Source organism: Enhydra lutris, unplaced genomic scaffold, assembly GCF_002288905.1.
Source record: "Enhydra lutris kenyoni isolate GAN:26980312 unplaced genomic scaffold, ASM228890v2 scaffoldscaffold93, whole genome shotgun sequence".
In the NCBI taxonomy this organism is placed as follows: domain Eukaryota; kingdom Metazoa; phylum Chordata; class Mammalia; order Carnivora; family Mustelidae; genus Enhydra; species Enhydra lutris.
In genome coordinates, this window is record NW_019154177.1 from 4346873 (window position 1) to 4374372 (window position 27500).

At 43.0% G+C, this 27500-nt stretch overlaps 1 protein-coding gene across 1 annotated transcript in view; it reads left to right on the forward strand.

The window, feature by feature from the left end:
- LOC111138638 (doublecortin domain containing 2) overlaps window positions 1–27500 on the forward strand; it is a 134892-nt gene that overhangs the window by 32624 nt on the left and 74768 nt on the right. Inside the window, exons 3-7 of the mRNA XM_022490669.1 lie at window positions 9031–9107; window positions 9241–9372; window positions 12084–12230; window positions 13965–14019; window positions 22652–22814. Of these exons, the coding sequence (XP_022346377.1) occupies window positions 9031–9107; window positions 9241–9372; window positions 12084–12230; window positions 13965–14019; window positions 22652–22814 (574 nt within the window). The remainder of the gene's footprint in view (window positions 1–9030; window positions 9108–9240; window positions 9373–12083; window positions 12231–13964; window positions 14020–22651; window positions 22815–27500) is intronic.

The following is a 27500-nucleotide window of genomic DNA, read 5'->3' on the forward strand; positions in this document are numbered from 1 at the left end:
GGAGCTCAGTCTTTCCATGGAAGAGGCCTATGAGCTAATCCGAGGGGCAGGCTTTTAAATTACAGGTGCTGAGGGATGCACTGGGATCTTCTCCAGAGACGGTGGAAGATGGAGGCTATCTTCATGTTCTCCCTCTGCCATGCTCCAGAGCACAGTGTCTCCTAGACGGGAGCTGGTACCCTGCTTTTATGTCTAGAACTCTAGTTTTTGTAACTGCTGCCCATTCCAGATCTCCAGGCTAGTGGGGCTTAGGTTTGCAGTCCCCAAGACTCTATCCAGGACTGTATATGTCTGCATACATTTAAAAGCTGCCGTCTGAGGACCTGGATTCTAAAGAGCAAGAATCTAGGTGCTGACAGCTCCCCCTTAGGGACCCTGAGAGGTCTTGGCACATCTTCAACTACTGGGAGCTTTTAAAAATATAATAATCTGCTCGGGCAAGCTCAAAGGTTGGGAGATGACAAAGGGCTGGGGCAGGGTTGAGCAGGGCTTGCCTGCTGCGCAGAGCCACTTCCTCAAGACTGGGAGAGCTGGATGTTTCATAGACTGTATGGAAACCAGCACAGAGAGTCAGGAGAAATGAAGAAACAGAGGAATCCATTCCAAATGAAAGAACAGGATAAAACTTCAGGGAAACAACAACAAGAAAACACCTTAACAAAGTGGAGATAAGTAGTTTACACAATAAAGAGTTCAACATTTTCCAGGATAGATCTTAATCCTGTGTTAGGCTGTAAAAGTCCCAATTAACTTAAGAGGACTGGGATCATGTCCAGTGTCCTTTTGACCATAATGGTATGAAACTAGAAATTAATTACATGAAGAAAAGTGAAAAATTCACAAGTGTGTCGAGATTAAACAACATGCCACTGAACAACCAGTAAGCCAGTGAAGAGGTCAAAAGGGAAATAAAAAAATACCTGAGACAAACAAAAATGGAAATAGAACATACCAAAATTTACGGTATGCGGCAAAAGCAGTTCTAAGAGGGAGGTTCATAGTGATAAATGTCTGTTTCAAGAAACAAGAAAAGTCTCAGATAAAGAACCTAACATTACACATTCAGGAACAAGGAAGAAAACAACAAATGAAGCCCCACATTTGTAGAAGGAAAGAGGAAACAGAGATTAGAGAAGAAATAAAAAGAGATTAAAAAAAATAAAGAAGATCAGTGGAGGGACAGCTCAGTCGTTAGGCATCTGCCTTTGGCTCAGGTCCTGATCTCAGGGTCCTGGGATCTAGCTCCTCATTGAGCTTCCTGCTCCGCAGGAAGTATGCTTCTCTTTCTCTCACTCCCCCTGCTTGTTTTCCCTCAATCGCTGTGTCTCTGTCAAATAAATAAATAAAATCTGAAAAAAAAAAAAAAAAAAGATCATCTCTGGAACCAAGGGCTGTTTCTTTGAAAAGATAAATAAAATTGACAAGCCTTTAGCTAGACTCACCAAGAAAAAAAAGATGACTTAAATAAATAAAATCAGAAATGACTGATATCACAGAAATACAAAGGCTCATAAGAGACTACTCTGAAAAAACGTATGCCCCAAACTGCACAACCTAGAAGAAATGGATAAATTCCTGGAAACCTACAACCTGTCAAGACTGAATCATGATGAAATCCAAACATGGATTACTAGTAAAAAGATTGAATTGGAAATCAAAAATCTACCAAGAAACAAAAGTCCAGGACCAGATGGCTTCACTAGTGAATTTTACTAAACATTCAAAGAAGAATGAATATGAATCCTTCTCAAAGTCTTCCAAAAAAAAAAGAAGAGGAGCTTCCAAACTCATTTTATAAGGCCAACATTACCCTGATACCTTGGGCTTGATACCAAAACCAGACAAGGAATGTTACAAGCAAATTACAGGCCCATGTCCTTGATGAACACAGATGCAAAAATCCTCAACAAACTATTAGTCAACCAAAGCCAACAATACATTAAAAAGACCATAGACCACAGTCAAACGGGATGTATTGCAGGGATAAAAGGATGCTTCAACATCCTCAAAGTAGTCAATGTGATATACCACTACATTAACAAAACGTGGATAAGTGAAATAAAATTAAGGATAAAAATCATATGGTCATCTCAGTAGATACAGAAAAAGCATTTGTCAAAATTCAACATTTATTTGTGATTAAAATTCCCGATGAAGTGGGAATAGGGAGAATAGAATAAAGGCCATATATTATGAGCCCATAGCTGAAATACTCAATGGTAAAAACTGAAAGCTTCCTTTAAGGTTAGGAGTAAGACAAGGTTGCCTGCTCTCATTACTTTTATTTAACATCTTATTGGAAGTTCCAGCCAGGGCAATTAGGCAAGGAAAAAAAAGGCATCAGAATTGGAAAAATAAGTCATTACTTGCAGATGACATGATATTATATATAGAAAACCCTAAAGATTTCACCAAAAAACTCCTGTTAGAACTGATAAGTGAATTCAGTAAAGTTACAGTTTACATAATTAATACACAAAAAGTTGCATTTCTACACACTAATAACCATCAGAAAGAAAAATAAAGAAGGGTTCTTGGGTGGCTCAGTTTGTTAAGAGTCTGAGTCCTGATTTTGGCTCAGGTCGTGATCCCAGGGTGGTGACATTGAGCCCCGTGGTGAGCTCCATGCTGAGGTGGAGCATGCTTAAGATTCCCTCCTCCCTCTGCCCCTCTCCTGCTGTGTGTGCACACTTGTGCACATTCTTTCTCAAAAAAAGAAAGAAAGAAAATCATCCTATTTATAATTGAATCAAAAAGACCAAAATAGGGGTTCCTGGGTGGCTCAGTGGGTTAAAGCCTCTGACTTTGGCTCAGATCATGATCCAGGGGTCCTGTGATCAAGCCCTGAATTGGGCTCTCTGATCAGCAGGGAGCCCGCTACTTCCTCTCTCTCTGCTTGTCTCTCTGCCTACTTGTGATCTCTCTCTGTCAAATAAATAAATAAAATCTTAAAAAAAAGAGCAAAATACCTAGGAATAAATTTAACCAAGGAGGTGAAAGACTTGTATATTGAAAACTACAAGACATTAATGAAAGAAATTGAAGAAGACATAAATGAGTGGAAAGATATACCATGCTCATGGATCAGAGGAATAAATATTGTTAAAATGTCCTTACTACACAGAGTAATCTACAGATTCAGTGCAATCTCCATCAAAATTCCAATGATGTTTTTTCAAAGAAATAGGAAAAAAATTGTCCTAAAATTTGTATGGAACCACAAAAGTCCCCAAATAGCTAAAGCAATCTTGAGAAAAAAAGAACAAAGCTGGAGCACTGTGCTCTCCAATTACAAACTATATTACAAGGCTATAGTAATTTAAATAGTATGGTATTGGCATAGAAAAAGACATAAAGATCAATAGAACAGAAGGTCCAAAAATAAGCCCATGCATATATGGTCAATTAATTTATGAGAAGGAGGAAAGTATACACAGTGGGGAAGGGATAGTCTGTTCAATAGTATTGGGAAAACCAGACAGCCATACGCAAAAGAATAAAACTCGACCACTGTCCCTCACCATTTACAAAAATTAACTCAAAATAGATTAAAGACTTGAATGTTTAAGAGCTAAAACCATAAAAATCCTAGAAGAAAACATAGGTGATAAACTCCTTGGCATGGGTCTTGGCTATGATTTTTTTGAATCTGACACTGTAAGCAAAAGCAACCTACCAAATGGTAGAAAATATTTGCAAATTGCAGATCTGCTAAAGGGTTAATGTCCAAAAGAACTCCTCCAACTCAATGACAAAACCACAAAACCGACCCCCTCCCAGACAATCCAATTAAGAAATGGGCAGAAGATCTGAGTAGACATTTTTCCAAGGAAGACCTACAAATAGCCAGTAGGTCCACAAAAAGATACTTACGAGGCATAATTAATTAATCATCAGGGAAAGGTAAATAAAAATCAAAATGAGGTATCAATTCATACATATTAGAAAGACTATTATAAAACAAAACAAAACAAGAAATAAGTTTTGGTGAGGATGTGGAGAAATAAGAACACTTGTGCCCTTCTGGTGGGAATGCTGATTGGTGAAGCCATTGTGCAAAACAGTATGGAGCTTCCTCAGAATATGATGCGATCCAGCAGTGGCTCTTCTGATACCTTCTAAAGAAAATAAAAACATTAAATTGAAAAGCAATATGCACCCCCATATTTATTGCCGCATTATTTACAAGAGCCAAGATATGAAATCCACCTAAGGGTCCATCGATGTGTGAATGGATAAACACTATGATATATAAATTTAAAATGGAATATATTTGGCCATGAAAAAAAGGAATTCTTCCCATTTGTGAAAACATGGATGGGTCTCAGGGCTTCAAGGGCATTATGCTAAGTGAAATAAGTCAGAGGAAGAGAAATATAAGATGATATCTCTTATATGAGCCATTAAAAAAAAAACAACAACCCAAGCAAGCTCATAGCTACAGAGTATAGATGGGTGGTTGCCAGAGGTGGGTAGGAGAAATGGGTCAGGGGTCAAAAGATAAAAGAAAAGAAAAGAAGTTATATAGAAAGGATTGGGGTATAAAAAGGGAAAGTATTATAACATCACCTTTACTTCTCCTGCCCTAGTCTCCCCTCCAAGACTAACCACACTTAAAAATTTCACTCTGTAAGGGTGTGTACTTATATGTGTTACACACATAGATGACAGGGGATGTTTACATGTAGAAAATCATGCTATTTAGCTTATCTTTCAGTTTTTGTAGTCATGTTGGGAACAATAGTCCCCTACAACCTTCTACCTCCTAATCCAAAGTGGAACTCTCCTTTAGTTTACCTGAATATGGAAACAACAACAACAACTCTTTCAATTGGAAAAACAACCTGATACAGGCAGAGCAGATGCCTTTTATTTGTCAAAATTACATACCGGTTAGTAGAATGTATTTCCTCAGATATGAAAAAGGGAAAAATAGTGGTAGAAAAGCGGTGTAATTCTTGTGTCTCAGAAGGTCTGTGTTCCTCTGAAGGTTAGAATGTGTCAACTCATAATAACTGAGATGCAATGTAATACCTTTGATAGAAATCCAAGGAGAGGGAGAGTCAGCTACTCTTTTGAGAAGTTTGGTTATTGTCCCCCTCTTTTGTTACACAGGCTTTCCTCGTCACATTTCTCCTTCAGCCCATGCACCTGGAGTATCTCAATAAAAAATGGTTTCATTCCGTGAAGCTTAGGATATAATTCTAAGCATGAACTATCCTCTGATAGAGGCATATTCCAATTGTTAATTATCATATAAACAATCACCACAGGACATTGTACCGTCACCATCCATCAGGCATCTTGGCCAGTCCTTCTTCCATTTAAAAATGAGTAGAGGCACCTGGGTGGCTCAGTCTGTTAAGGGGCTGACCCTTGATTTCAGCTCAGGTCATGATCTCAGGCCACTGGGATCGAGCCCCACATTGGGATCTGTTTTAGGATTCTCTCTCTCCCTCTGTCCCTCCCCATGCTTGCTCGCTCTCTTTGTCTCTAAAACAAACAAATAAATCTTTTAAAAAATAGTAATACTGAAGAAAAAGGATAATTACTTAAAGCACTTCGTTGGACCAATTCCTAGTTTGGACGTTTGTCTGCTATATTGACTCCTAGGTGAGTTATTTTCAACTCTTGTGTCTTCTATAAATGTTTGGCCCTTTTCTTCTTGTTTATCAAAAAGTGGTAGAAATTGATGAAATATTTTGTAAAGGACTTTGTTTTCCACTCTTTCTTAAATCCATACAGTAAGGAAAATAGAGTTGAAATCTTTTTGTGTGGTTTGGCGTATATTTTGCAAATAAATAACTTCATTACATTTCCCCCACCAAATGCCTAGGTTTATCTTTATTATGGGCAGTCACAAAAACCTGATGTATTTTTTAAATACTGACTTTAAAAATTGTATAGTGAGTGTTTCCAAGAGGTCAGCAGTCATGAGATTTTTGGGATGGTGCTCCTTTAACAGCATCATTTTCTCAGGTCCCGAGACTGAATTTGATTTTCTTGGCCTAGATTTCGAGAGGTTTCAAGAGGTTTCAAGAGGTTTCAAAAGGCAGGTGGATCCTCTGAAGCGTTCAGCCTAACAGCCCAAGGGAGTGGCATTGCCTCTTGGTTAATTAGTTCATGGAGCCTCCCTTTGGGCTAGTTTAGGAGGATTATCCCTACTTTTACAGATTAAGAAAATGAGGTGTGAGGCATTGAATTGGTTCTCATCGAAAGTGTGGCGGTCCATCCTAGAGGGCAGAATCGTGGACCCCATAGCCATTTACTCCTTTTGTAGACTTTGGAGTTACTCTTTCAAAGATATATTTTCAGAGCAACACTTTTGTTTACACTGAGCTCGTTTTTATAACAAACAGGTGCATATTTTTTGAGTCTTGTAGGTTTCGCTTGAATTTGACCCAGCTGTGGTTATTGTCCTATTAAGCGCCATGTGGAATCGGTGAACTTGAGTTAAATCACGTATAGCCTTACTGGGTTCACACGAAGCATTATGGGCTTTGAAAAGTGTTTATTATGGCCATCAGTGACAGAAAGACAATTTAAAAAAGATAGGAGAGACGAAAGGATATTTTGGAAAGCACCTGTGATTTGTACCCGGAAACCTGCACTAGGGTCCTGGTTCACCACGTTCTAACGGAGTGAACATGATTCCGCCACTTTGGCCACCGTTGGCTTTAGAGCTGGTTTCAGGAACAATGGGAGGCAGGTGTTTATCAGATCTTTCTCTCCCTACCGACCTCTCAAATTTCCACTCAGGGAATGATTCTTCTCTCTGATTAATTAGGCTTTCCTACTTCTCCATATCCCAATAAACTGGGTTTTCTGAGAAAAGTGTTGGACGCAGTGAAGAACTCAGTCAGGAGAGCAGCTGTGAGCATGTCCCCCCTTTACTCTGTGGTGGTTCCAAACTGACCAGACCAGTCAGGAGGATTATTAGTGTGCTGGGTCCAAAATGAAAGTTGGAGTTTTGAATTGATACCTTCTCATTTGATTTGGTCCCAGAATCCTGGATTCCACAACCAACATTGGCCAGCCATTGACCAGTCACCAGTGCAAGCCATTCCTGGTACCCAGGGTCTGAGTGAGAGAACCTCACATCCCACCCCGGGTGTCCATCCCTCCCTAACTAGTGTGTTGACTGATACTTGATATTATACTCATATCTCACGTACTATTTATTTTTAAAGGGCAAGGGAAATTGTATGGACTAATATGGAAATTTACAAATTTTAGAGACATTCTAATTGATTATTATGTTTTCCATTATCTAAAGCCATAATTCTCTACATTAGCACCACGTGACCAAGCCCTCATCCCTGAAAAGGGTTCTAGAAACATTTCCCTTATGTGCAGTTGATTTGGTTTATTTTTGTGTGTGCAAAAATAATTGAGGTTATTATTTGAAATGCCAACTAAAAATGCACTGTATATGAAAAATAGTACTGTTTCAAAAAGTTTCATTTGTTTTATACAATGGTCTTACTTTTTTTTTTCAATTCAATGTATTATTTGGATTATTTTTTCAGATTAGTATATCTGAAAACAACCTAGTTAACTTCGTTATAATAACTCAAAGCAATATATATTTAAGGTTAATCTTCACTTCACCTGGTTAATCATGAACATTTGGGGAAAATTTTTACCATACTGAGGAAAACAATTATTCAAAACAAGTGGTTTGATTTAATTCTAATAACAACCTATATACTCAGAATTATATGATTATTTTTGAGTCGTGTATTTATGAATTTCTGTATGTTACGTTTATAAATATGTATGCTTTAAAGGAAAATAGCACATTTTAGCCAATTCAACAAGAACTTTGAAGTTACTTGTTTATATAACATGTTCACCTTCACCTTTAATTCAAGAATCCAACAAGGAAGGCCTTATATAATCAAGGTCGAGAGCCATTTGAACAAAATTACTAGAGTATGTACTCAATACAGTATGAGGTAATAGTGAGGGTAGCACCATAGGGACACCATAGGGATAACAATGGAAAATCAGATAAATAAAATGTGTCACGTGTCAGATGATGGTACGTGCTCTGGGAAAATCAGCAGGGAAGGGCACTGGCAGAAGCTTTAAGACAAGCCTATGATTCATGGATCTGGCAGCGGTAGCTGTAGACAAAACCACAGTGGGCGTTAGCTTTATTATAAAGGGCTGAAGTTCCACCCGATGCAGGTGGAAAGGAGAAAATGGTGAAGAGGGAGATGAGGGGGAGGGAAGGGAGCTCCAGGAGCTTCATGCCTGTTGGCCCCAATTTCCTTAAGTTTGGAAGGAAATGAGCTGCTGAGAGTGAGTGTATCTGCCCTGGAATTTTAGAGTTCAGCCTGAGGGGTGGGGATTCAAGGTAAACCCTATGTCGTTGAGTAGGAAGGCGAGGGTGGCTGAAAGCCAAAACCTGGCCTCAGGAGAAGGTACCCTGGGGGGCCCGAGCTTCTTGCCACTGGCAATGGAGAGCCTGGAAGCAAAGTTTAGGGAAAGTGGGCTGATGGAGAGGGGAGAAGTGGAATCCGTGAGGGGAAATGGGATGGGGTCATGTTGTGGGGGCAGTGGAGGGGAGAGGGCTAAATGTTCACGTACCCAGGGGGTGGGACTAGATGGGGTCACGTACCTTGGGGAGGATGTGCCTAGATTCAGCCCCAGAGAGGAGTTATGCTGTGGATGGAGGGGGAGCCCTTCAGAGTGCCAGATTTTGTAAGATTACTTTGTTTCTTTGTTAGGGGAAAGCAGTGTTTAAAATGTTGCCTTGAAATTCTCAGGAGAGGCCCAATTTTGGGCACAGATCATGAGCAGTAAGCCACAGCTTAAGGGAAATTTTTCTTGAGAGCTTAGTTAAGGGCATGCGATGTTGCTAGAAAGTGAGCCCGGAGTGTTTACGTCGTTGGAAAAAAAGAGCAAGTTTTTAACAAAGGCATAACAGGTCTCAGCCCGTCCCTGAAAAGTTTTAACTCCTTGAAAAAAAAAAAGAAAACCTAACAGATGCTCAGTGATGTGCATTTCTTTGCTTTTTTAAAGGTGAAGCCCGTAATGCACAGCAGAATCAACGTGTCCGCGCGCTTTAGAAAATCGCTTCAGGAGCCCTGCACGATCTTGTAAGTTGAGGACTTTCACACTGCGGTTGGAAGGTTGCTTTCCTTGAGGTCTGCAATTTGTTTTATAGCTTTAAAAGTATAACTGTTTCAAATGGTGCAGCTCGCTGGTTTTACTTTTTTTTTTTCTCCCCAGCTTGATTGCAAATGGAGACCTCATAAATCCAGCCTCTCGCCTCCTCATCCCCAGAAAAACCTTGAATCAGTGGGATCATGTGCTACAAATGGTCACGGAAAAAGTCACTCTGAGGAGTGGGGCTGTCCACAGGTACGCCAAAGTCATCTTCCATGGGTGGATGGGTTGTAGAAATGTTCAGGATGATCCCCTCTGGGGAGTCACTGGACCGCAGTCTGGGTTCCAGAGCCTGTGTTCTTAATTACTAAGGTTTTCTCTAAATAAATGTCACAAATTTATCTTTAATTATATGTGAACTATCTGTATTGCCTTTGCATATTTATCTTGCTGATTTATAGATGCTCTTTACATATTAAGGCAATTGGCTCTTTCTCCTATGAGTTTTAAATGTTTCTAGTCTGTATTTTTGATTCTCTTTATGTTCTTTTTTCCTTTTCTTTTGGTATACAGTTAAGTTGAATTTTGGTACAGTCAAGTGTTCAGTCTTTACTTAAGATCATTAAGTTTTATGACTAACTTAGCTTTTCCTTATTCCAAGATTATAAAAATATTCTGCAGTGTTTTCATCTTGTACTTTTAATTTCACTTAAACCTTTGATCCTTCTAGATTTATATTGGTGTCAGGGGTGAAGGCAGATCTTAAAAGTTCTTTCTTTCTTTTTTTAGATATGCACTTGTGTCTTTTGACATATACATAAATGTAAATTCAATATAAAGCACCCAAAGATACATACACACAGTTGCATGCCCAGATACACGTGTTCATACTTATATTGATTGGAACAAATTCATTCGTGGAAATAAAATATTTGCAAGTCTAAATACAGAAATGAAAATATATATATTCTCCCATGCCCACCCCAATATTTGAATATTTGGAGAAACTCAATTGTCAGTGTAATGCCAGATATGTGTGAGATTTGGTTGCTGGTCACTTGGGACATACCCATTTTCCTTTAACAGAACATTAAAAAGCCTTGTGGTTGGACCCTCCCTGTGCTTTAGAATATTTCTATACCAGAAGCATCCCACTAAAACTGGTTCAACTCCCCATTTCGTTCTTGCCTTTTGTAAAAAAGGAAGAAAGCAGGCCAACCAAAGTCTTATAAAAGAAGGGTAAAATCACGAGTTAGAATTTATTCGGTACGCTTAACTGCCTGCAGAGGAAACCAGTCAAATCTTGGCTATTTCCAGTTCCACAGTGATGCTGTCTTTTAATTTCAAGCCATAAAAGTTGACTACTGACTTCGATCTTCCTGTTTTGAAGGAAAAATGAATGTCTGGGTCCAGGCCAGCCATTCTCGGCCTGGGACGATTTTGGCCCTGGGAGACATTTGGCAACATCAGGTTACTTTTGGTAGTCACAGTTGGGGGATGGGGCGGCTGCCACTACCATCTAGTGGGTAGAAGCCAAGGGTGATATTAGGAACACCTATAGTTCACAGCTAGGCTCCCAACTCTCCTTCCCTGTCCCCCAACAAAAAATTATCAGATCCAAAATGCCAACAGAACCATTGTTCAGAAACCATGGTCTAGGTTAAGGAGGGAAAATCAGAAAATCTGGGTTAAATGTTGATAATTAGACTTACAGGGATAGAATTACGGGTCAGAAAGAAGGAGCATCTTTACATTAAGTCAACCCAAACATATTTCAGGGTTTCTGTGGCTGTTTTCTTTGTCCTTCTTCCATCATCGGTGAAGAAGCAGACAGATCAATGCCTTTTTCTTTGCACATGTCACCAACCTTTATTAGATAGTGTTAAGAAGTTTTTTTTAATGGTTTTCTTGATCTCCTTCTAGTTATAAACTCTTATTTATCACCTTCAGAAATAGGCATTGCCTTTTTCATGGTGTTTTCTAATAGTCTTTCATGGTGATTTCTTGTTCTGTAAAAGAAATTTTTCTGTGGACCCTTTAAATCGTGTAGTGAAGTTATCACTGTTCTTTTAATAAGTAACATATTCACTGTGGTCCACAGCAGCAGTTTTACAGTAAAGGGAGGTCCTTTGTGAAGTCCCTTGATTCTGGGAAGATGGGGGGAGGCAAAAAAAAAGAAGAGGCACGAATGCTATGCAGTTCTGCACCATTAACCCTCGCCGTGGGCTCCTTTGCCTCTTGTTTTCTGCCCCCATTCTGTGTGTGTCTGGTGTAATGTTTTGGCTGAGGGCCTTTGCGCAGAATGCACGGTTTGTCAACCAGAGAAATACATTAGGAAAGTGAACTGTAAACGTGCTCACAAAATAGAAGTAGAAGACCCAACCTTAGCGGGAGCTGAGCTCCGTTTAAAGCACCACGTTTGGCTGCCTGGGGGGCTCAGCAGTTCAGCATCTGCCTTTGGCTCAGGTCATGATCCCGGGGTCCTGGGACCAAGTCCAGCATTGGGCTCCCTGCTCGGTGGGGAGCCTGCTTCTCCCTCTGCCTCCCCCTGCACCCTCTGTCTCTCATGAATAAATAAAGAAAATCTTACAAGATAAAATAAAGCATCATGTTCAGTGCTTTCCATCTGAAATCTTACTATGACAACAGGAGAGGATTCTGCTGTTGGGTTGGTAGTTTATTGGGATGAAGAACTTGTGCCGAGAGAGAGAGAGAGCGCTCTCTCTGTAGACCATGTAGCTGTCTCCACATGGTAACCCTGGTGTTTGGATGAATCTAATGACTTGGAGGCGTTTCAAAATCAATAATTAGAATATAGTAACAAATAAATAGAATAGTAACAAATAGTAACAAACAGTAACAAATAGAGCCAACTTAAGAGAGGGATGCTTCTTTGAACTTCGTAATTTTAAGCAGCTCTTTCATGCTTGTTAGAATTTTAATTGTTTGCGTTCATGTTTTGGCAGACTTTACACGTTAGAAGGAAAACTTGTTGAGAGCGGGGCCGAGTTGGAGAATGGGCAGTTTTACGTGGCCGTCGGCAGAGATAAGTTTAAGAAATTGCCTTACAGCGAATTACTTTTTGACAAGTCCACCATGAGAAGGTCCTATGGGTAAGTGTTCATCCTCATTGACATCTCCTACTTTACTTATCACTTGGAATAACACTGAGTCTTATGCTGACCAACCGTATATATTGTATAATCTTCCTCATTGGTTAGAATGGAGAGCTTGTGTGAGATATATATATATATATATTTATTTATTTTTGCCATGATTGGAGATTGGAGATTTTTCTTTTTGCACAAAAAATATAATTTTGGGGGAACTATGAAAGGCTATATACCATTTTTAAACTATTGACTTATGAATTCATAGTAAATATTTATTTAGTAAAGATTTATTTTGGTGAAGAAGATACAAGGCTATGTAGCGTATATTGAAGTTTTAATGATGTCTCTGCTGGTTAGCTAGACCAAATAATTTTCAGTTGGTTCCTATACAAACATCTACAAGTGTCAAAAAACATAATATTTTACATTTCTTTTAATAATAATGGGATAAAAATGATATAATTCTCCTTGTGTAAGTAAGTAGGGCAGCAAGAGAGACTATAATTATTACATGTAAAATTTTAAAGATTGCTCCCTTAATTACACACAGTGCCCTGTGACCCCTTTTTCTCTAGGGAGTGTCATGTATTTGCAGAAGGTGCCTTACTTCAGCCGAGCAGAGGGCTGGTAGAGGCAGGCGTGCAGAGGCCTGGCTCCCGGGCAGGTGGGGGCACCCCCTGGCTTGCTCATGATGTGTTTTTTTACATCTGTCTTGTCTCTGTGCTGCTTCTCCCAGACATTCTGTGGCCCCTTAGCTCTCAGAACCTGAGTTTTTGTGACTGTCTTTTGCGGGGGTGTGTGTGACTTGCACAGAGACAACACAAGGTCACTGATTTTTCTCCATTAATTTGATGTTTGAGAAACTTGATGGCGAGGCCAGCCCAAGGCTTCCAAATAAGTAAGGGATGAAATGGACTTTTGGGGCGGTGTTTGGAGTGGGCAAGAGCACACGGTTTTCCAGCACTGCAGAATTACTTGCCAGCAGACTTATTGACGACTATTCTTAGCCGTCCATGATGTCAGATCTGTCACCATCTCTGCTGAGCGACATTGGATTCCCCTGACGTGGGCTACAGAGTGTTCTCGAGGGTGGGGAGAAGTCTGTAGCTCATGGTGGCCTCTCACAGACAAATCAGTTAGACACATCTTCCTCTATGTGCGGAGTTCTTTTTAGAGGGGGTCATTGGGTTCCAAGATAGGTCTTTCCCTTCCCTGTGTGGAACAACATCCCTGTAGCCAAAAAGAACTTTTATTTTTTATTGAGAATGACAGGTCTAGAAGCTCCCTTGAATATAGACATCAGTGTTTTGACTTTCTGAGCTTCTGACATAGACACTGAGGACATTATGAAAACAGTGGATGTTTATTGTTTTTGACTCAATCTGGCAAAACCATCCCTCCGCTTAGGAAATGACTTTTTGAAACGCATCCAGAAAGTTTGGGATTTGAATAAAAATGCTACAGAAAAACGTACGGTGATATTAAAAGTTTATAGGGAGCATTGATTACAATAGTTTAACGTTAAACACTGAAGATCTTTTGGAATGGACTTTAATAATTGTACGATGGTCTTTGTGAAATCAGGAAAGTATGTGGTACTTTTTGTGAAACACCCGTGTCCCTTAAACAGATAACTTGCAGATTGGGATGACAAGTGGGGATAACAGTTATCTTGCATTCCTGTGTTATTTGTCAATAATATTCCAATTTCTAAATTGCTGTTTGTTTCCACAGTCAGAAAGCCTCTTCACTACCTCCGATTGTAGGATCCAGAAAGTCTAAAGGGAGTGTAAGTATCAGAGGCTTTACTCATGAAATACTCTCTATTTCTATGTGACACAGGGAGGCTGTCCTCTGGGTTTCATTTAAACTTGAAGACCTAAAACATAGCTGCTTTGTGGTATAAAAGCAATTATGTGAGACAACGCTAGAACGTTAATGTTACAGTTAAGGTCTTCAAAGTGAACTAACATTTTAAGAATAGAGGTTCCAAAGTAGGTATCTTTTTCCTTGTGTATAGACCTGATGTAACTTACTTCACAGTTGAAATCTGGGCAATGATGCATAAAAGTAGAGGAAAGGCTGCATTAGATCGCATTCGTGGTCTGCTCAGTCTGGTTTTCTCTCTCCAATAAAGACTGAAAAGAGGAAGTTTTTGTTTTAAAAAAAAAAAGGCAATCGTCAAGTTATCTTCCTTTAAAAGACTGAGAATCACTCTGCCTCATTCCCTTTCGGAATTTTTTCCATCCATGATTGGTCCACATGTTTGTTAACTCAGTGAATGTCCCTTCCTTACCTCTCCCAGGGGAACCGTGGCGAGCGCATAGTAGGTGACCTCGTAACCTGTTTGTGTCCTCAGTCCGTGGCCCCTCACAGGGAGGGGTGTGACGCCAGGCTGCAGGTCTGCTGTGACCGGCTTTTCTGGCTGGGGCTTCTCTCTCTGCTTTTTCGACTGAGCTGCTGGACCAGCAGTGATCAGAATTGCTTTGACCCCCCCCCCACCTGCACACTGCTCCCCTGATTTAACTCCGCACAATTCTTCTGTTGGTATTTGTGACATTGGTGACTGCTGGGTGATGATATGTCCCCTCATGATGATTTAGTGCCCCCCCCAAACTTTTTATATATCACGCACAATTCTTTGGAAAAAAAAAAAGAAATAATTTTGTGTGAAATAGTGCTGAACGCAGAATAACAGGTGACAGATATTTATGACCTATTCATGAGCTGAGGCTCTCACATAGTTGGTGACCAAGCTTTTGCCCCCAGGACACGTACAATCTAGCTGAAGTGGAGAGCAGAGCCTGAAAACATCTCTAACAGAGAGTATCCAGTGAGATCAGTAAACTCGAGGCAGAGGGAATGAAACGTGTGTTTGCCAAAGTGCAGGAAGGAAGTTGAACATGAGCCATGGCTTTGAGGGATGTTTGCAACAGGTGAAGGCTGTTGAGGGGAAGGGGTTTCAGATGGAAAGGATGGTGTGAGAAAGGAGCCAAGATGTGCTCTCCGAGAGGCAATCATGCAGGCTGTGATCTGTACTTAAAAACAAGAAAGGGAGGGCTGCCTGGGTGGCTCAGTGGGTTAAGCCTCTGCCTTCGGCTTGGGTGATGATCTCGGGGTCCTGGGATCGAGTCCTGCATCGGGCTCTCTGCTAGGCGGTGAGCCTGCTTCCTCCTCTCTCTCTCTACTTGTGATCTCTCTCTGTCAAATAAGTAAAATCTTTAAAAAAAAAAAAACAACAAGAAGGGGACCTCTGCACAGACAGGAGAAGGAGCACCTCCAAAGCCTCCCACTGAGTCCAGATGGCCCGTCGGGAGGGAGCTCATGCTCATGACCCCCGGGGACAGGGAGCCGCTCTGGAGCAGGGGCTCCATCATGTCTGGGGGCTGGTATGTCTGGAGTGGTAGGTGGTGGCCACTTCAGATGGCCTTGAATGTCAGAACCAAGAGTCTAGTCCTTATCCTGGAGTAGAGGGCAGCTCACGAAGGCTTCCGTGAAGTGAGAATGTGAACCCAAATCCATTCTAGGAAGGTCAGATCTTTTTTGTGGGGAAGGACTCACATGGTGAGAGTTTGCGGATGAGAGATGTCGGTCACGCGGCCATTGCGAGCAGGCCGCATCAGGTGGAAAGAGCCAGGCTAGGGAGGCACCTGTTGCCCTTGAAGAGATGGAGGACTTTCTTGGTGATGAGACACAGAGGGGTTAAGGAGAACTTGGAGCCAGAGATAGCTGTGAGTTCTCGAGCTTGGATCGCTCGGAAAATAGCGCGATCCTGGCTGGCCAAGAAGAGGGCCGTCGGAGGAAATGCTGACCTGCCCAATTTCAAACATACTGAGTGGGGAGTGTCATCGTGAAGCCTAGTTGGGAGTGACACTTTACAGCAAGCAGCTGTAACTGGTGGAGACGGAGGCCTGACGAGGGCCCGGGGTGAAGATCGCAAGTCCGTCCGCATAGTGGTCATAGCTGGAGAGCGGACCTGGCTCTGCTGTTCCTTCCTGGCACCTGGCCCAGCTCACTGGGCGGGGGCAGCCCTCTTCCTGCTGTTCCGGGGGGAGCCTGGAGAGGGCGCACATGGGCCACAGAGGACCCAGCCCCAAGGCAGCCTGACAGCATGGGTCTGCAGAGGAGGAGAAGGGAGGAGAGAATGTTCCAGTGGCTCAAAGATCGATTTTAGCCACCACGGAAGCTAAGTAAAACCTGTGAATGTAGGGTTTGGAAATTTTGTCCTCTCGCTCTTCTTCAGGATTTTGGGGCAGAATCCTCTTGTCTACCGGGCATGTGTGGGCTTATCAATCCCCTTAATGCCTCTTCAAGACTGGTGGTCAGACAGAGACCCTGGGGGACTTCATCACTGACCCGAGGTCAGCTGAGAAAGCTGGCGTCAGAACCGAGACCATAACTCGACTCTTTGCATTCACAGTTAGCAGACTTTGGAATTATGTGCTTATTATTCTGAGGTTTGGAATGTCTATTTTTTTTTTTTATTAAAAATGTGCAGTGTGTTTCCTGCTTTAAAATTCATGGGCAAGAGGCACATCTGTGTAGTTTCCTTGTTCTCTCTCTTGTTTGGACGTTATTTAGAATCTGTGCCATGAATGCTGCTTCATTTAATGGTAAATGGAGTTTCCTGCATCTCTGGCACAGAACAGAGCCCCCGGGAGATGGAGATGAGCAGAAAAAGACAGGGCACTCTGAGCTCAAGGTACACTTGGGGGAGAACAAGTTTCAACTAACAATTCCAGAAATCGGTATATAATTACAAGGTGTGGTAGGAATGAAAGAAAAGTGCAGAGCAGTAGGACACAATGAAAGGAGAACCTATTTAGGTAGGTCGGTCGGGACAGGCCTTCTCTGGGGAAATGGCCTTGGAGGAAAGACTCAACCACATGACATGTGTCCATCTCATAGAAAGCAAAGACTCAAAATTATATTTCCACGCTCTGACTTAAATAAAATACCAGTAGGGTTTGCCTCTTCCCACACACTCCAAGAGTTTTCTGTCTTTTCATCCATCTGTCTGTCTGCTTGTTCAGACGGCCATCTGACACATACTTCTGAGCAATTACTAAGGTGCTTGGAGCCACTTTATTTTTTAATTTTTATTATTTTTATTTTTAAAAAAATTCTTTAAATTTTAAAAATTTTTTAATTTTTACTTTATTATTATTTTTTTAATCGGAGCCACTTTAAAGGACTGGCTCGCAGTGGCAAACAGATCAAATTTCAGACCTCACGGAACCTTCCTTTTAGCGCTAGTGTGCGTGTGTGTGGTGGGGGTGGGTTGTGGTGGAGGAAGGATGGCCATAGGCTCTCCACCTCTAAACAAACGGAGACATCATTTCACATGGTGCTAAGCACTAGAAGGAAAATGAAGCAAGGCCCGAATTGGTAGAAAATTCTCTGAGACCTTAATGACGTAAAGGAGCCGGTCCTGTAGGGTGGGGAGGACCAGAAAGAGCCTCTGTGGCAGCGGCAACGGTCACCAAGGCCCTTGGTGGCATCTTGGCATGGGAGGAGGGAAAGAGTAAGGCCAAGTGGTCTGAGATGGGAGAGGCACGTCGGGCCAGGTCTGTAGACTCCGTGCTAGGAATCTGGATTTTATTCTTCGTTGAGACACCGTCTGAGGTTTAGGAGAGAAGAAGAGGAGGATATTGTCGGATGTACATGTCTGAGGCTCCCTCGGGCTGGCGTCTGCAGGGAGGTGGGTCGGGGGAGAACCGAAACAGGAGATGGGAGGCGGCGAGGCGGCTGGGCCCAGGTCTGGGACGCAGGTGACCCAGACGAGGTAACAGGCGAGAGGGACATCTGTGACAATTCGTCCTAGAGGATCTTGTCACTGTGGTCTCTGACCGTCGCATTCACCCAGCAGGCATTTGCTGAGCACATGTTACATCCTGGGCACTTTGGAGTGCTTGTGGGGAGAGGGAGGCCGCGAATGCAGAGAAAACAGTAAGGGGATGGATCGTACCTTCTAGAGCAGGAGAAAGACAAGCACGCAGTACGTTTGGTATTGATCAGGGATGAGCCGGAACACATCCGGGTGTGGGAAGAGGCAGTGGGAGGGCGGTGTCCTCTGGGTGCTGGGGACAGGCCAGGTGAAAGCCGGACGGTGAGCCCCAGGGAGGGACCAGCGCCGTGGGCAAGTCCAAAGTCACAGCCTTTTTTTTTTTTTTTAACAGAAGGATTATTTTACTCCTGTCCCTTAATTAATTGGGCCCCTGGAGAACGTACATGTTTTTAGGATCGTGCACTGCTTGGCACCGAGTGGGAGTGTGCACGAAGGGGCCCGGGGAGACCTAGCTCCAGGCAGTGGGGGCCACCCCCGGGTCAGCAGGAAAGGCACCCCTGAAATGCTGATTCAAGTCAGGGGGGATGCAAACTGGATTTTTAGGAATTCGTTTCTGGCAAAGCTTTCTAGGAATCGCTGTGTTGCCTAAAGAAGGGGAGTGGAGGTGGGAGCCTGAGAGAACTTAGTGGGGAAAGAAGGGAAAGCTACCAGAGCGCACGCAGGGGGCCCTGCTGGTGGGCCAGCAGCACCCACCCCGTGGTAGGGAGTGTGGGTGGTGAGGGGGCTTCCCGGCTCAGGCAGACCCTGGCAGAGCAGCCCAGGAAAGGCCCCGTGCGGAGCAGGATGGCCCCAGAAAGCCGTTCCCTACCCACACTCCTCGTGCTGGGGGAATCACCGACAGGAGCAAACAGAGGGTAATTTTAGCTTGGAGTTCCGGCCTTGAAAACAAAAGGAGGATAGACGTGGATGGTGTTAAAGTCTACGCAGTGTGAAAACCACCCCCACATCGGGAGGCTGCCCGGGCACACGGCGCGGGATCAGGGCGCCCCCTCGTGGAAGATGTGTGAACTCAGGGACCGTTGGAAGTCAAGCCCCAGTTCTTGGCTCTTCTTACCATGTGGCCGTTGAATCTTGCGATCGGTAGTTGACAGACTCGAATATTGTCATCGCTGGAAGTTCTGGTAAAAACAAACGAACAACACGGTTCTCCACGTAGCACAGAGTCACTGTAAAGCAAGATAAATTCCAGATGCTCCCGAAGTTCCATTTTGCCTTTTGGGAAACTGAGTCCAGTGTGGATAAAAAGGCTTTTTGCACACGAGCCGTCACCAGAGACGTCAGGGAGAGAAATGCCAGCCTGAGTTTGGGGCCACGTTCCTGGTCAGGAGTCTCCCTTCTGGGTGCATCTCCGAGGCGGGGGCTCCTCTGTGAGGCAAAACCCTCACAACGTCCTCTTAAACTTGATGCTTTCCGGCCTCTGGGCCTTCGGCATGTGTCCTTGGGGCTGGATGTCTTTCCTGCGGTCACGAAAGACACCTGAGTTGACAGGCTCGTGTTGGAAAGAGCCTAGGGAGCTCTTAAAAAAACCCCAGTTTTAATAAAGTAGGAGGGGTCGAAGGGGTCCTTTCAGTTTTTTGTTGATTTGAGCGGAGGATTGCTAGTGCCGCCCCGTGCACTGCTGCGTGTGAGGCGGGAAGCCGGGCAGTGGTCCAGGTCCCGCACCGGGTCTGGTTTTCTCCCAGGACACGCCACACAATCAGGCTGCTTCTTGATCGACTCTGCTTTGGCGTAAAGCCGCTGTTTGTCACCTCCCGGTGGCCTTCTCAGGGAATCGCGCCATGTAGTGAGTATTTGCAGTGTCTTGGTATTGGGAAGCTTTCGTGTCATAGGAAAACCAGACCAGGGTAACCTTGAGAAAGTGAATCCCCCTGTACCTGTAAAATGGTGACAGTAATACCGTATTTGTGTTAAACGGTATTTAGCACGTGAGAAGCACTCATTAATACTATTTTATCACCCGGCAAAGCTGTACGAGAAAGGCAAAACTCCTGTATTTCCTACACGCCCAAAGTAGCTATAACTCTCCATTTGTGTATCCAGGTTATAAGTCCTATGTGGAAGTCTCAAAAAAGGAAGGAAAATCCCCCTCTCTCCATTCCTTTGTCTCCCTACCCTCCACAATTTATTTGTAGACCAGCTATAATTTATATAATTAACTACGTGAATAAATATGAATATATATAACATAATTATGTAAATAAATATGACTATAACTTATATAACTTGTATCTTTTTGTATCATTATTACATAAATATTTCATATTGTTGACACTTCAGATGAATCAACATTTTTGTCTTTGTTAAAAAACACAGGCATTTAAATTGTTTCCAGTCTTCTAGTTACAAAACAAATTCGTCCCCTTCTTTTAGCTTAATGCTGGCCTCACAGAGCGCCCTGCGATCATTCATGATTCAGTAACTCCGCCCATGGGGGTCCGTTACCAAAGCCTGTAGTGTTACTGGCATCCACCCGGCTTTCTCAATGCTCCAGAATAAGCCCTTTTGAGTGTCCTTATCAGAAACGGAGCAAAATCAGCACTTCCTGCGTAGCCCGTGAAAGAGCTGACTTTTCAGGCTGTATGAATCCCGGGCACAATTCCGCTCTGTCCTTGTCATATGCGGTTTGCAAAAATGCCTTTTCCCTGAGAGCCATGTAGGACCATTCTGCCCAGAGCCAGAGGCTCTCCCTCACTGAGCTCCATTTTAGTTCTCAAAAGTTCCACAGCATCTCTGAACCTTCTGGTAGGCCTGCTGGAAGGGGGACTGTGCTCAGCCAGGGCTTCCCAAGTTTCAGAATTGTGGGACAAATAGACATGATGTTCAGAAAGAGACTGGAACAGGAGACCTAGAGGACGGGTGTGGACACCCCACTAGAGTCACGGGATCTGTTTCTTCTGCCAGGCAGTCCACGACCTTCTGAGAAAGGAAAGAAAAGAAACGACGACTCTGGTTGCAGTTAATGCAATAATTAAATGGAAGCGTATGTTTAAATTGCAGTTGGAATGGGAATTAAATTATGCAAAGGAATGTTATAGATTTGGACAAGTTTTCATACTGTTAATAAATCTATGCATAATTCATTTTCTTGTAGGCTCCCACAAAATAGCATAAATAACTTCATTTGTAAGGCTGTGAATTTTTCTATTCTTAATTGGGTGATGGCTAAAACCATTTAAATGCTTCTGGATGACTGAATATATAAATGTTTAAAATGAGCAGTTATAATGGGTTTCTAGGCAGATTTGTTTATTTGATATTACTACATTTATTTTCAGATCCTAGCATAGTACAGATGTTGCATAAAGATCTCACCCAATATGGTGTGAGCTGCATATGATTTTTAAGGAAAGAGATATTCACTCTTCTCTTGGAGAAAGCGCTCTGCTGCTCTTGGAGCATACGCTGTCTGACAGGCGCTGACTGGTTTTTTTTATAAATGTTACCATTTCTTCCTCACGAGAGACCTAAAGGCGGGTTTGTCATCCCCACTCAGCTGGGAAGGAAATGGTCAAAGAAGGCAGGATTTAGTTAGTCGGAGGTCCCATAGGTAGTTAGTGGCAGCGGAGTGGCTCTGAGCCATGAATTTTGGTCTCCAAAACTTGCCCTCTTTCTATGTCCTGCAGCCTCACACCTTATACACGCGAGACACTCAAGTGGGCTTAGCCCCTGAGCGTCCGAGGACCAGGTTGTCCGGTTGGGAGGGAGGTTCTTGCTGTAGCAATAGCGAAGCTGTGACAGACTCCGAGCACACCTGTTCTTTGGGCACTCACAGTGGCCACTGCTGTCCTGGCTGTTACGTGGCCCCCTGGGAGCTGTTGCTGGGCTAGGGAAACGCAACTTCACCATCGTGCTGAAGAGCCTCCTTTGCAGAGGCAGAGTCTTCATTTCCAGAGGCACGTGGAGGCCACAGGCAACCACTGAACATATGCCCACGGGTGGTCGCCTTGCGGGAGCGTGGCCTTGAGCTATCGAGTCTGTGTGGCTCCGGGTTTGTGATTCACAGGGAGCATGGCAGTCAGCAACTGATGAGTCTGTGTTTGAGGACATCTGCAAGGACAACGTGTGTCTCCTTGTAGGATGATAGCTGCATATTCACAGCGGCCACTAGTTAAGAAAGTGTGTCTAGATTAAGTTTCCAGCTGAGGGCTGTCATCACCCTTCCTCATCCAGTAGATTTTTCTGGAAGTCACAGGAGGGAGAAAGTGGTTAAGGCAGTGGCCTTGCTGGCCCCGTGGCCTTGGGCAAGACCCCACCTCTAAGCCTCATTTCTTCCTCTCCATAGTGGGCGAAGTGCCTGTCTCACGGTTGTGAGGATTGAAATGATTTTATAGAATGTCTGGTGTTGGTTAAGTATTCAATACTTTTTAGCTATTTTTATTCTCATGCTTCAGCTAGGTCCTTCTGGCCCCAGGAAAAGTTAATGTACATATTAAAACGGAGATTGGGGAATCCGCAGAACACCTCCATCTCCCACCTCTGCCCCACTGACCTCCAGTTAATGACTTACATTGACTAGGAGTCACTTTGGGATTTCATTAGCCCGTGGTTAAGTGTCTGGTCTTCTGCCACTCAGGGAAATGATCGTCAATCCAAGTCAACGGTTGGATCCAGCGACCACACGTCCCCTCAGCCCCCAAAGAGGAAAGGGAAAAAAGAGGAGGTGAATTTAGAAAAACCCAAGAAAGGGAAACAGAATGTAAAGTTAAAGAAGTCACCACAAATAAGTCCAAACGGTGGTAAGTTTGTCCTCGCTACTATTATATTTTTATGGATTATCATCTTAAGGCTGTGATACGATTTTAATTCTTAAATAAATCTGTTTCTTTGGACCAACAGAAGATACTCCTTATTGTCCTTAAGGAGCGTTTTCAAAGGAGACTCTGAGAAGGAAAGATTCTTCTGTTTTTCCCACAAAATTTCTGTTTATAATTAGAGCTTGTGTACAAGAACACACGTTTTGAGGTAAAATAAATTCTTGTGCTGGTCTCATATAAAAAAGTAAATCTTGTTAACCTTTTCTTCTACTGAAAGAGCTTGATTAACATGTTTACTAACTGCTGTTGACATTGGTCTCTCCTACTTGTGTATCTACAACCCTTGTCCACGTTGATCACAGGTTACTTTCAGTAGCATTTCCCTTTCTCCAAAAAAGATATTTTCCTAATTTTACCAATATCCAAGAAAATACAATACATCCAGAAAACTTTACCAGTAGGATGATAACATGTCCCCAAATTAGTTCTGTCCAGGTAAGAGATGCTGTAAAATAAGTTTTTAAACATTTTCATCAGTACGAGATTTGTGCGGTCAGAATTGTGAACTTCTGTAGGAAGACTCTCGTGGGAACTTTTGGGAAGACTGGCTCTTTCTGGTTTCATTCCAAGTGTGGTGTCTGTGCAGCGAGCCCGCAGGGGTGGAGGGGTGGAGGGCTGGCTGGGCCACAGGCCCATGGAGGGACTGGTTCTCCTTCGCCCCGGGATCCCCTCAGACATCTGTTGGGGCACATGCTGGGCAGGAGGGAGGTGATTGGGTGGTCTGTCATTTCGGATTCATGGCCAGCTCTCTGTCTTCCACTGGGAGCTTCAGTTTCTTGCGAAGTTGATGTGAGGAGTCACGTTAGAATGACCGGTACCATGGGCCTCACAGCGAAGGGGACATGTGAACTTGTGGGAGTTCAGAGGATATGGCAGGTGACAAAGGGGTCGTGGGAAGCTGCACGAGACCTAGAGGAACAGCCTGCATGATGAACCAGTTACAAAGAGGAGGTAGAATGCAGGGGGCTTCACATCGTTCCAGGGAGGGAGGCCAGCTGGAATGGGGGGTCCTGGTACAGCTCTGTGATGGACCTCGGGTAAGCCACTTTTGGGGGGCCCTGTCAGTTCTCTGCAAAATGTGGGTTCATACTAAGATTTAGCTTGTAAGTTTGCTTATCGTTAGGTCATATAATCCCTCGCAGATGACTATGAAACAGGGGAGGCCAGGGTCAACTGTGGGCAATGAATGTTTATTGAATGCATATTTTATGGCAGGTGCCAAGGGAACAAAGCTCTCCTGGAGGCATATGCCATACCTTGAGGATTTAAACCCACAGAGGCTTTATTTTAATCAATGTACCAGGTTGTGACGCCCCCAAGGCCCTGGGATGGGTCTTACTAGCTGTTGTGTTTTTATTCGCAACCACTGGCACGGGTCTGATAAATACGGGACACTTAATAAATATCGGGAAACGCATGCTTGAAGGCACGAAATAGACAGGTCTCTGTAATAGTTTGAATCTTTTCACAAACATATTTCTTTAAAGGCTTTGGTAAAATGTGAGTTATTTTCTGTGAGGCTCATCTCAGCCTGTGAAAAATCCCCATTCCTCCTTCCAATATGTATATTTTAAAGTCTTGAGTTTCAGTAGTTGCTTCTCAGAAGAAAGGGGACCTTTCATTCTCATTTGCAGAAATTATGCTGAATGAGCTTCTGTCTGCAGTTTCCTCTCGCCCTGGAGAGGAACCTTGACTGAAAAGTCAAATGATCAGTATTTTTGCTTTCGTAGATATTCTCACTTTTCAACAATGGTACCCGTGGGGTGGAAATCACAAGAAACATGTTTTTAAAGTGTTCAGAAAAGGCGGGAGGCCATCGCTGTTCTTCCTTGTCTGTGGAGAGCCTGGTAGTTGTATTAGATAATCGCCTATTTTAAGTGTCTACTTTCCAGTGTCTTTTGGAATGAGCGGAATATAGGCTTCTAACTGCTGGACCTCTTTGGCGTCTTTTTTTTTTTTTTTTTTAAAGATTTATTTGTCAGACAGAGAGAGCAAGCATGTGCACAAGTGGGGGTGAGGAGCAGAGGGAGAGGGAGAAGCAGACTCCCTGCTGAGCAGGGAGCCCAATGCGAGACCTGATTCTGGGACCCTGAGATCATGACCCGAGCCCCAGGCAGATGCTTAACTGACTGAGCCACCCAGGCGTCCCCTGCTGGTGTCTTTCAAGTGGCAGTTTGAGGGAGTGGATCCCCCCCCCCACCCAGTAAGAAACTTACATGATCCAGAAATGTATATAAGAGTTGAGATGAAGCATTTTGTATCTTTTCCTCTCGATAGAAATAACATATAACTTGGAAAAAGAATCTTGGCTTCCAAAAACATTTTCCCCCCCAGGGAAAATGAAAAAAAAAAAAAAAGATTTTGTACAGTTTCGTAGACTAAATTGTCACTTGACAAATTTAAGGATATTAGCTTAAGTCCAACTGAGCTGTTTCCCCTTACGAAATCTCCATCCAGATGTCTTTGGCTATAGGAATTTTCCAGGTTATAGTATCAGAGCTCTCTTCTTTGCACTCCTTAATTCAGCTTCCTATTCATTTATTCTTGCAATTTTTTTCTTGCAATTGTTTTTTACTTTAATGTCCTTTATTCTAGTCATTAGAACTAAGTGTGTGCTTTTGGCTAGTCCTATCTCAGGAGGGCTCTTGGTGTCTAGAAAAGTAAAAGCAATGAGACTGTAAGCAAAATGAAAGGGAAGGTGTGTGGTGAGTCAAGATAATGAGCAAAAAAATGCAAGAATTTAGTTCCATATTGTATATTTGAAATTTGCTAAGAGAGTATGTGTGAAGAGTCCGTATGGTAACAGATGTTAACTAGACTAACTGTGGTGATCATTTTGCAATATATACAAATAATCGAATAAACAATGCAAGAATTTGATGTCAGAGATGAAACATAGTTTTTTCTACTTGCCCATACTTTACATTTGGAATTAAGTGGTTGATTTAATTTCTTTCAAAGTGTTAAATTTTAGAGTTAGAATGAATATCCGGATCATCTCATAGTGTATGTTAAATTGTGCAAATTTTTGGCCCAGTGTTTGTTACCTATATACTGTTCTCATGTTAATGAGAAGAGACTCTTTTAGGTTGTGTTGATTTTTATTATAATGAAGGCTTAGTCATACCAGTTGTCTTTATTTAATGTTGCTATTTACTCATATTTGGGCGTCTAGTGCTGTATGAATGAGCAGTGCTGATGTCTGTCTGTAGAGGGCAACCTGGCTCTAATTTTATTTTTTCTTTTGCTTTTCTTTCTTTCTTTCTTTTTTTTTTTTTTTTTTTTTCCTTTCCGACTCTGTTTCTTTCTGTAATAGTAAAGCTTAATAATTCAGGCAGAGCTGTGACCTATTTCTTCAGGGAAACAAATCCCATTTTCTTTTGGTAGCCAAGATGCAAAGTAAGATTGGTTGGTGATTGATGAAGTTGGGTGTGAAATGCATTTTTAGTGCTGCATTTAAATACTGGCTTAACTGGCCAGCCCGTTTTCCGTACACTTTCCACTTGATTCGTAATGCCTTGAGATACCCTTTCCACCAATGAGCAAAGTAGTTATGATGATTGTCTTGAAATAGTATTTGGGGATTGATTGCATTCATTGATATTTAAACTGTCTTCCACGTGAAAAAAAAATTAGCGTCTTTAGACCCTTTGGAACACAGGAAATACAGTGGATTTAGGGCGCCTTGGAAAGATTGGAAAGGCTGCTTTCTGTGGGCGGGTCCGTCCACTGCGGCTTACGTGGTACTGATAATTGATCATTGATCATGGATCATTATAAACACTTTTTTTTTTAAGTAGAGTTTTAAAATGTAAGCAAAAACAAGACTTGTTTTTCTTGAAGTTTGCTTGACTCTGTGGATGGGAGCGTGGCGCACACACACACACACACACACACACAAACGTATCTCACTTGACTCCATTCTTGGCTTATTCTCAGCATTGTTCTGTGATGGTTCCTAAGGAACTCGCCATGTTCAGATTCCTGATGACTGATGGGGCAGGTGCAGTGCGGGGAGGGGGTGTTTAAATATTCTGATCTTGCTGGGGGACTGCCCTTGAGCGATCGTGCGCCTGAATTTTCTACAATCTGCGTGAGCTTTGCTGCGCCACCCCGGGGCTGGAGCGTTGCTGCCGTGTGTCCCCACAGTCGGATCACGGGGCGCGGAAACTCGAGTTGCTTGGGTTCAGCGGATGAACCAGCTCAGGCACAGGAAGCTCCTAGAATAGAACAGGAGGCACGAGTCCACATGTGCGCCCCCAAGCCTCACCCTCTGAGGGGGGTCAGGGATGGGAAGAAAGTCTCTAAGAAGGCGCCAGGATGAGTTCCCAAAGCAGGGCACTGATTGGAAGGCGCTGCGGTAAGGTTTCAGAGTTGTGGGTGTCTGCTGCCTCCCGCTCACCTTTGGGTGGAGACACATGGGTTTTTCGTTCCTTCGTCCACAGTGACTTATCTCAGAGGCAGTGTGGACTGTGGGATGTGGGTCATGTTTTACTACAAGTCTGAGAGCGATAGAAATGTGTAGAACAGGCATTCTACATCGTAGAATAAGAAATACACAGTGGCCTTGTCTGGGGTTTCTGGCGCAGAGCTCCCAACATGCTTGTA